Source organism: Dipodomys ordii, unplaced genomic scaffold (genome assembly GCF_000151885.1).
Source record: "Dipodomys ordii isolate 6190 unplaced genomic scaffold, Dord_2.0 Scaffold26, whole genome shotgun sequence".
Lineage (NCBI taxonomy): Eukaryota > Metazoa > Chordata > Mammalia > Rodentia > Heteromyidae > Dipodomys > Dipodomys ordii.
Window position 1 is genome coordinate 11,939,033 of NW_012267242.1, and position 10,146 is coordinate 11,949,178.

General features: G+C 43.5%; 1 protein-coding gene across 1 annotated transcript in view; it reads left to right on the top strand.

The window, feature by feature from the left end:
- The window catches only part of Pip5k1a (phosphatidylinositol-4-phosphate 5-kinase, type I, alpha), a 47,863-nt gene that overhangs the window by 30,584 nt on the left and 7,133 nt on the right, over positions 1–10,146 (top strand). Inside the window, exons 6-11 of the mRNA XM_013015009.1 lie at positions 298–450; positions 1,311–1,610; positions 4,890–5,095; positions 7,749–7,832; positions 8,666–8,714; positions 9,410–9,494. Coding sequence (XP_012870463.1) covers positions 298–450; positions 1,311–1,610; positions 4,890–5,095; positions 7,749–7,832; positions 8,666–8,714; positions 9,410–9,494 — 877 coding nt within the window. The remainder of the gene's footprint in view (positions 1–297; positions 451–1,310; positions 1,611–4,889; positions 5,096–7,748; positions 7,833–8,665; positions 8,715–9,409; positions 9,495–10,146) is intronic.

Consider the following 10,146-nt stretch of genomic DNA (forward strand, 5'->3'; position numbering starts at 1 on the left):
AAGTGGTAGAGCACTAGCCTTGAGCTGAAGAGCTGAGGGACAGCGCCCAGGCCCAGAGTTCAGGCCCCACGACTGGCAAAAAAAAAAAAAAAAGAGTCTCATGGACTTTCCTGCCCAAGCTCACTTTGAACCGTGATCCTCAGACCTCAGCCTCCTGAGTAGCTAGGATTACAGGCATGAGCCACTGGTGCTCGCATTGGGGTTTTCTTCAGAACAGAAATGCATACATATTTTATTTCTTTGTTGAGCAGTGCCTGGTATATCTGAATATCTTACTGTCTTCTCTCTTGGCTTTAGTACTCTCTTTGCAGTGAGCCTCTGATTGAACTCTGCAACTCTGGAGCTAGTGGTTCCCTCTTCTATGTGTCTAGTGATGATGAATTCATCATCAAGACAGTCCAGCATAAGGAAGCAGAATTTCTGCAAAAATTGCTTCCAGGATACTACATGGTAAGCAAAGGAAGAGAGGAGCGCTGGCTGACTACTGAGTGAGGCTGGGGAGGCTGTCTTCAGCAAGGCAGAATAGTGTTAAAACTTTTTCTGAAGAGTATTTTTGTGCTTTTTGCTCCATCTCTTTTGACTCTGGGATTTGTTTTTCCGCCTTGTTTTTAAATGGTATTATACTGGCTTAAGATTCAAGATGTTTCTGTTTTGTTGTTTGTCGACCTTGTAGTTTGGAAAATAAGTTAGTTTACTTTCTTTGCTAATCTCACTCTGATAGATTGCACTTGTAGACACTGGAGAATTTATGAAACACTTAGTCTTCCAGGAATATAACCAGGGGTATGGGTTAAGATCTTTTGTTGTTGTTTGTGGTGCTGGGATTGAGATCACCTTACGCTATATACATGTTAGGCAGGTGCTTCTACCACTGAGCTACACCCTCAGCCTTCTAAATTTTTTTTTTAAACCTTGTTAAGTTTGAATACACCTATCATATGTTTGATATCCTAATTCCCATTTTGGATAATCTCTGGCTTGGTGGTGATGTCGTTGAGGTTGATACATCAATATATTTTGGTGTGGTTTTTTTTGCAAATTTTTTGTTGTGATTAAGTGATTACATAATTTCACAAATTTCACAGTATTGTGGGATAGTGATGCTTAGTTAGTCACATTCTAACCTTCATGGGGCAAATTATCGTAGTCTATAAAGTTTATGAGTTCTATGGGCTTTGACTATACAGCATTAATATATTTTGAACAAAATATGTGGTAGACGCATTGTCTCAATCCCATGTAGGAAACAAGAAGGAGGATGACAATTTTTGCCCTTGAATTTTACTGAAAACTTTTATTTGTGTCACCAGAACCTCAACCAGAATCCTCGAACTTTGCTGCCTAAATTCTATGGACTGTACTGTGTACAGGCAGGTGGCAAGAACATACGAATTGTGGTGATGAACAATCTCTTACCGCGGTCAGTCAAAATGCATATGAAATATGACCTCAAGGGTTCAACCTACAAGCGGCGGGCTTCTCAAAAAGAACGAGAGAAACCCCTCCCCACCTTCAAAGACCTGGACTTTATACAAGACATCCCTGATGGTCTTTTTTTGGATGCTGATATGTACAATGCTCTGTGTAAGACCCTACAGCGTGACTGTTTGGTGAGTTTATGCCATATTTGCCTCTCTCAGACATCAAAATTCTCAGTCAAATTTTTGTTGTTGATGGTGGTGGTGGTGGTGGTGGTTTTGCTGTCTTTTTGTGGGGGTAGTAGGGGGGACACAAGAATGAGGGGAGGAGGACAAACAAATTCAGTAATGTTATTCAATATATACTATGTAAAAAATGAACTATGCAACTTGTGGGCAAAGACCAGATGCGGAAAAGTGAAGGAAGAGGTGACATTGTCCAAGAAGCATCATATTCATTACCTGACTTAGGGAATTGTAACCTCTTGTACAACTCCTTACTAATAATAATAGTAATTTTTTTAAAGTACCTAAAAAATTCTCAGTCTCTGAAACAGCTTGGTTGTTCTTAGTGACTTTTTCAGGAGCTGGGGCTCTGTTCCTTGGTGTCAAAGGTCCTAGATGTTAGGCAAGAGAGATTTCTAAAAGGTTTGGCACTCTTTTTTTTGTTTTTGTTTTTTGGTGGTATGGGGGATTGAATGCAGGGACTTGTACTTGGTGGGTAAAAACTCTACCACTTAGAGCCACATTTCCAAGCCCTTTTACTGTGTGTGCATGCGTTCATGTGTGTGTGCCAGTACTGGTACTTAAACTCTTGACCTGGGTTCCGTCTCTTAGTTTTTTCACTCAAGTCTAGTGCTCCTACTACTTGAGTCACAGTTCCACTTCCTGTTTTTTGGAGGTTAATTGGAGATAACAGACTCTTATCAGCCTACAACAAGAAGAAGACAGATCCTCAGATCTGTCTCCTGAATAGCTAGGATTATACAGGCTTGAGCCACTGGTGCCCAGGGCAGCTCTTTTGCTTTTGTTTTTCAGAATAGGGTACACAGCCTGGGGCCAGTGGCTCACAACTATAATCCTAGCTACTCTGGAGGCTGAGGTCGATCGACCATAGTCCAAAGTTAGACCAGGCAGGAAAGTCTGAGACTTTTTTTTTGCGGGGGGTGGGGGGGTGGGGGGGTCCGGTCGTGGGGCCTGAACTCTGGTCCTGGGCACTGTCCCTCAGCTCTTTAGCTCAAGGCTAGTGCTTTACCACTTGAGCCACAGTGCCACTTCTGGCTTTTTTCTTTTTGCTTTTGTGGTGCTGAGGAATCGAACCCAGGACCTCATGCATGCAAGGCAAGGGCTCTACCACTGAGCCACCTTCCCAGCCCCAGTCTGAGACTTTTATCTCGTTAACCACCAGAAAATCAGAAATGGTTCTGTGGTTCAATGTAGTAGATTGCTAGCCTTGAGCAAAAAAGCTCAGGAGCAGCCTCAAAGCCTCAAGTTTAGTCCCACATCAGCTTATAATAAAAACTACACTAACTTGGCCTTGTACTGAGATCATTCTACCCCTGCCTCCCAAGTATCTGAGACCACAGGCATTCATAACTATACTTAATCTCCCCCCTCCCCCCCCCCACTTCCAGGTTTATCTTAATCTATGTTTTGTGCTCTAGATCCTCAGGTTTCTTTAGGATCTGCTGTATCACTTCTTTTTCTTGAGATAGGGTCTTGTTATGTTCCCAAGCTGGCTAAGAGAAGTGTTTTGTTTGTTTGTTTGTTTTGGGTTTCTTTTTGGCCTGTTTGGAGCTTGAACTCTAGGTCTAGGCACTGTCTTCAAGCTTCTTTTTGCTCAAGGGTAGCACTCTACCACTTGATCCATAGTGTCACTTCTGGCTTATTCTGTTTATGGGGTACTGAGGAATCAAACCCAGAGCTTTGTGCATTCTAGGCAAGGACTCTACCACTAAACCACATTCTCAGCCAAGGCTTTTACCTCAGCTTCCCAAGTGCTGGGATTACAAGTAGATCCAACCATGCCATTCTGATCTGTGGTAGGTCCACATGCTTCCTTTCCTTCCTCTAGCTGCCTCTATTGGCTGTTTTTTTCCCTACATCTAAGCAGGTTTATCTCTTCTATCTTTTTTTTGTTGTTGGTTGTGGGGCTTGAACTCTGGGCCTGGACGCTGTTCCTCAGCTCTTCAGCTCAAAGCGAGCGCTCTACCACTTGAGCTACAGCGCCACTTCCGGTTTTCTGGTGGTTTATTGGAGATAGAGTCTCACGGTCTCTCCTGCCCGGGCTGGCTTTGAACCGCGATCCTCAGATCTCAGCCTCCTGAGTAGCTAGGATTACAGGCGTGAGCCACCAGCGCCCGGCTCTCTTCTATCTTAAGTTTAGATAATACCTTAAGTTCCAGTGCCTTCAATTTATGCTTACAGTTCTCCTTTTCTCACCTTATACTCCTGCTTCATCCCACCCTGTCCTCACTTTTACTCTCATCACCTCAGTAGAATTTTCTAGATGCTAAATAGAGTACTTCTTTGAATTTTCTGCAGTATTCAATGGTTATTTCCATTTTCTTGACACGTCTTTTGGCTTTTGTTGCATCTTGCTCAACTAATTTTTCTATATCTGGTGGTTATTCTCAAACTACTTTTTGCAGATAGTCTTTTTCCATTCCATTCATAATGTCATCTGTCTTTGTCCTTATTTGCACCTTCTGTATCCAGGATATATACCTGAGACAGTTTTTTTTTTTTTTTTGTGTGTGTGTGTGTGTTTGTTTTTTGGCCAGTTATGGGGTCTGAACTTGGCCTGGGCGCTGTCTCTCAGCTCTTCAGCTCAAGGCTAGCATTCTATCACTTGAGCCACAGCGCCACTTCTAGTTTTCTGTTGCTTAATTGGAGATGAGTCCCATGGACTTTCTGTTGAGGCTGGCTTTGAACTGTGATCCTCAGATCTCAGCTTTCTGAGTAGCTAGGGTTATAGGTGTGAGTCACCAGCACCAGGCTCTGTCCTAAATATCTTTGTATCTCTATAAGAAGGTACAGTACCTTTATATGGTGGGATTCAGTGAATGTTGAACTGAATTGAAATTGATCAAATAAGGTCACACCATAGCTCAGCTTTGACACAGAGTATATTTCTGTTAGGCTCTCATTGTGTTTTCTTTAAAACCCAGATATTCCTTGTTCCCTTGAAAAAAATAGCATTATTTTCATGAAGAAATAAAAGGAAAAAATGGAGTCTGTGATCTAAGCAGTGGGACTTGAAAAAACAAGTATTACTGAACTGAGAAAAAGTTAAGAGTATGTAAATAAAGTCTGACCAGAGGAGGTTAATGCAAGGACTAGGAAGACCAATGGGATAAGACCTGGAAATCCACTATCAAGTAAAACTAGATCATGGAAACCGTGAGAGCCTAAACAGGCCTGATACCTCCCAAAGCTTAGCTTATGTTTCCCCCCTCCCCCTCTCCTTAGGTGCTACAGAGCTTCAAGATAATGGACTATAGCCTCTTGATGTCAATCCACAACATAGATCATGCACAGCGAGAGCCCCTAAACAGTGAAACACAATACTCAGTTGATTCCAGAAGACCGGCTCCCCAGAAGGCTCTCTATTCCACAGCTATGGAATCCATCCAGGGCGAGGCTCGACGGGGTGGTACCATGGAGACTGAGGACCAGTGAGTGGGCTCTGATGCACGAGGGAGTCAATCATAGGTCATAACATTTTTTCTCAAGAAAGGAACCATGCTCTGGAAAGGAGTAGCTTTGTTTTAGCAGTTAGACCAGCTATATTAAAACTTCTAGGAGGGGCTGGGAAGTTGGCTCAGTGGTAGAGTGCTTGCCTTGCATGCCTGAGGCCCTGGGTTCGATTCCTCAGCACCACATAAGCAAAAAGAAAAAACCCGGAAGTGGCGCTGTGACTCAAGTGGTAGAGTGCTAGCCTTGAGCTGAAGAGCTGTGGGACAGCGCCCAGGCCCAGAGTTCAGGCCCCATGACCGGACCCCCCCAAAAAAAATAAATAAATAAAACTTCTAGGAGCCTTTGAATAAGCTTTTTATTTCTGCTTGAGTTTTTATTTTTTATTGATTTTTGAGGTGGTACTGGGGCTTGAACTCAAAGCTTTATGCACTTGCTGAGCTCTTTTTTTTTTTTTTTTTTGGCCAGTCCTGGAGCTTGAACTCGGGGCCTGGGTACTATCCCTGAGCTCTTTCACTCAAGGCTAGCACTCCACCACTTTAAGCCACAGGGTCACTTCTGGTTTTCTGGTAATTAATTGGAGATTAGAGTCTCCTGGACTTTCCTGCCCCAGGCTGGCTTTGAATGGAGATCCTCAGATCTCAGCCTCCTGAGTAGTTAGGTTGCCACCAGCAACTTGGCTTCTTGGTGTTTTTTGTTTTTTTTTTTTTTTGGTCGGTCATGGGGCTTGAACTATGGGCTTGGGCACTGTCCCTCAGCTCTTTAGCTCAAGGCGCGAACACTCTACTACTTGAGCCACAGTGGCACTTCCGGTTTTCTAGTGGTTTATTGGAGATAAGAGTCTCATGGACTTTCCTTGCCCGGACTGGCTTTGGGCTGGCTTTGAACTGTGATCCTCAGATCTCAGCCTCCTGAGTAGCTAGGATTACAGGCATGAGCCACTGGTGCCGGCTTGTGCTTGTTTTTGACACAATCTCACTGTGATCCTCCTGGTCTCAATCTTGGCTTTAGCCTCTGGAGCGCTGAGATCTCTTAAGTTCTGGGATTACTCCTGTGAATCACCATACCCATTGAGTACAGTTTTGGTGGTATTTGGGTTTAACTCAGCCTTGCTCTTGCTAGGCAAGTACGCTACCACTTGAACCACAACACACCCCACCACCCCTTGAATAAGCTATTTTAAGAATAAGTGGGCTGGGAAGGTGGCTCAGTGGTAGAGCGCTTGCCTCGAATGCATGAGGCCCTGGGTTCGATTCCTCAGCACCACATAAGCAAAAAGAAAAAAGCCAGAAGTGGCACTGTGGCTCAAGTGGTAGAGCACTAGCCTTGAGCTGAAGGGCTGAGGGACAGCACCCAGGCCCAGAGTTCAGGCCCCATGACCGGACCCCTCTCCCCCCCCCCCCCCCCAAAAAAAAAGAATATAAAGAGCCAGGCACCGGTGGCTCACACCTGTAATCCTAGTTACTCAGGAGGCTGAGATCTGAGGACCACAGTTCAAAGCCATCCCCAACAGACTCCTACCTCCAATTAATCACCAGAAAATCAGAAATGGATCTGTGGTTCAAAGTGTTAGAGCACTAGCCTTGATCACCAAAGCTCAGCATCAGCTCCCTATAAATTCAATCCTCAGGACCAGAATTTTATTTTATTTTTGTCAGTCATAGCCTGGGCGCTGTCCCTCAGCTCTTCAGCTCAAGGCTAGTGCTTTACCACTTGAGCCACAACACCACTTCTGGCTTTTTCTCCTTTTGTGGTGCTGAAGAATGGAACCCAGGGCCTCATGCATGCAAGGCAAGCACTCTACTGCTGAGCCACCTTCCCAGCCCCAGAACCAGCATTAAAAAAAAAAAAAAAAGAAGAAGAAAACAGAATCTAAGACTCACGTTTATAAATTATATTAGAATCTAACCCTAAACCTGATGTACAACTTATTGTATAGTTATCTTTCTGTACAACTTATTGTATAGTTATCTTTCTTACCATCATGCATTTATCTAATACATATATTTACTCAAATGTAAATAACTATTAGATTTATTTATTTTTTATTTATTTATTTATTTTTGTTGGTCATGGAGCCTGAACTCGGCCTGGGCGCTGTCCCTCAGCTCTTCAGCTTAAGGCTAGCGCGCTACCACTTGAGCCATAGCACTACTTCTGTTTTTTTCTGCTTATGTGGTACTGAGGAAAAGAACCCAGGTCCTCATGCATGCGAGGCAAGCACTCTACCACTGAGCCACCTTCCCAGCCCTGTTAGTTTTATTTTTTAGGTGCTTGTAACATGACTTAATATTAAGAGTATTTAAATGAGCACAAATGAATCTATAAGTGTTCTCAGACAGTTTCAAGTTAATTGGTGGAGCATTCCCTAAATTTCTAAGTAGGAATGATTGTAGAGTCTTGTTGGTAGAACCGAGGGTAGGAGAAGGTAGCAAAGAAATTGGGGAGAGGATAACAGTATGTATTCCCAAAAAGTTTCTAAGATTGGAAAGACAATCTCTCAACACTTTGTGGAGAATAAGTCAGTTATGTTTCCATGTCTATGTTCCATGTTCTGATTTTGACTCAAATTTAGGAGAAGTCTGTACTTGCTAGCCAACAGATTTTCTGATTCTTACCTTTCTGTCTTCCCAGTATGGGTGGCATCCCTGCCCGGAATAATAAAGGGGAGAGGCTCCTCCTTTATATTGGCATCATTGATATTCTACAATCCTACAGGTGAGGTACATTTGGATCATAAATTAGGAGACAGAGTAGATACATATAACTACTCACATTGTTGTCAAGATAAATTTATTTCCTTGATTTTGCCTTTCTTGGCTTTCCTACCCCAAACTCTCCTGTGGAAAGCTGAGTCAGTGCTTGGAAGCATCAGGGTAGAACATGCCATCTGCCTGACTCTGTGAAAAACCTGTGAGTTGATTCATGCATCACATTGGGATCAGCTGCAACAACAATGGCCTTTTCACAGAGAAAAAATAAAAGGATCACTGTGTTCTATAAAACATATTAACCTGTGGATCTAAGAAGCAACGAAGAGGGAGAAGTCAGAAATACTAGAGTCTCATTTTGTTCCTGTAATATTTCAGACTGAACAAGACTTGAATTACTAACTCAGATAGCACCCAATTTTAGCTACCCTTTCCCAGGCTTGTCCATCTGCTCCCCCAGCTTTCATTTTATAATTAATATTATTTTTACTTTCGTTGTGCTCTGCTGGGAGACTGAACCCACATTCTCATGTGTGCTAGGCAAGTGTTGTGCCACTGCATTGACCATTTATGATGAATATTCTTGTCCCTGGGATGACAGGGACTTGTAAGCTCCATTTTCTCGTGGGAGAACAGTTGACTCAATTAGAGACACATTGGTCTCCATGTAGAACCTGCACAGTCTCCGTGTAGAACATGATTGCCAGCCTGTTCTGTGAAAGCTATATCCACAGTGGATATACTTTCCCAGCTATTGCCTTTCCTAGGTCTCTATTATTATTATTAACTATTAAGGCTATGCATTCAGAAACAATGTGTGGTATGAATTTTCCTTGGCAGGTTTGTTAAGAAGTTGGAGCACTCTTGGAAAGCGCTGGTACATGATGGGGTGAGTGTAGCACACAACTAAAGCCCCCCCCCTCTCTTTTTGGCCAGTCTTGGGACTTGAACTCAGAGCCTAGGCACTGTCCCTGAGCCTCTTGGTGCTCAAGGAAAGCACTCTACCATTTGAGCCACTTCCAGCTTTTTTTCTGAGTACTTTATTAGAGATAAGAGTCTGACAGACTTTCTTGTGTATGCTAGCTTCAAATCACTGATCCCCCCAGATCTCAGCCTCCTGAGTAGCTAGGATTATAGATGTGGCCACTGGTGCCCAGCTTGGGCTCTTCTCTTTTATTTCTGATTTGCCCCCTCAAGTTCTTCTACATTTTTGTTTTTGTTGGTAGTCATGGGGCTTGAAATCAGGGCTTGGGGGCTGTCCCTAAGCTTTTTCACTCAAGGCTTGCACTCTACCACTTTGAGCCATAGTGCCACTTGCGATTTTCTGGTGGTTAATTGGAGATGAGTTTTACAGACTTTCTTGCCCAGGATGGCTTTGAATCAAGATCCTTAGATCTGAGCCTCCTGAGTAACTAGGATTACAGGTGTGAGCCACTGGTGCCTGGCCTTTTTTTTTTTTTTTTCCATTTTCTGGTTTTACCCTTCTGTTAGGGTTAAAGCCTAGGGTAACATGATCCTTTGATTCTTAATCCTCTTGCTGATTCCTCTCTCTTTAACTCTGGAGCCGTCTCTTCTTTTTTACAGGACACTGTGTCAGTGCATCGTCCTGGCTTCTATGCTGAACGGTTCCAGCGCTTCATGTGCAACACAGTGTTCAAGAAGATCCCCTGTAAGTGGCTTCTACCAGATGATCTCCCCTCCCTCAGTGACTCCTTTACCCCAGAGATGGGGGACAGGACACTTCGGTCAGGGAACTACAAAGGCCAGAGGCCTCTACTGTTCTACCTGCATCCTGTGAGAGCTGCTTTTCATCCTTATGTCAGTCACTCTGTCTATCCCAGTTGTTTCTGAGTTGCTGTTTTCCCCTGGCTCTCCCTACATGTATCATTGAGGTGAGGGCCATTTCTGGGGAATTGGTTGGATTGAGGGGGGAAAACGTATAGTTGTGAATAGAATATACACCCCATATTGAGTTAGACAGAGCCACAGACTTCTGTGTCTAGAGATAGACAAGGTTGTTATCTACCAGTCTTTTTAATTTCTAGCCATGTCTCAGGTAGCAAGCAATTTCAGATTAGTTCAGGTGGATGAAGCATTACTAATTTTTCCTACGTCTTTTCCTTCAACTTAGTTTGGAAGTGCTAGTATTCTTTTCCTCAAACCTTCTGTGCTTTTGACATTGGCATCTTCTAGCTCTTCCTTTTCTCCTCACATTATTGGCAGCAGCAGTCCTTTAGGGAGGCAAAGACTACCTAGGCATGCCACATTCTTTACAGGCATGGAAAAATCCTTTTATATGTGTGTGTGTGTGTGTGTGTGTG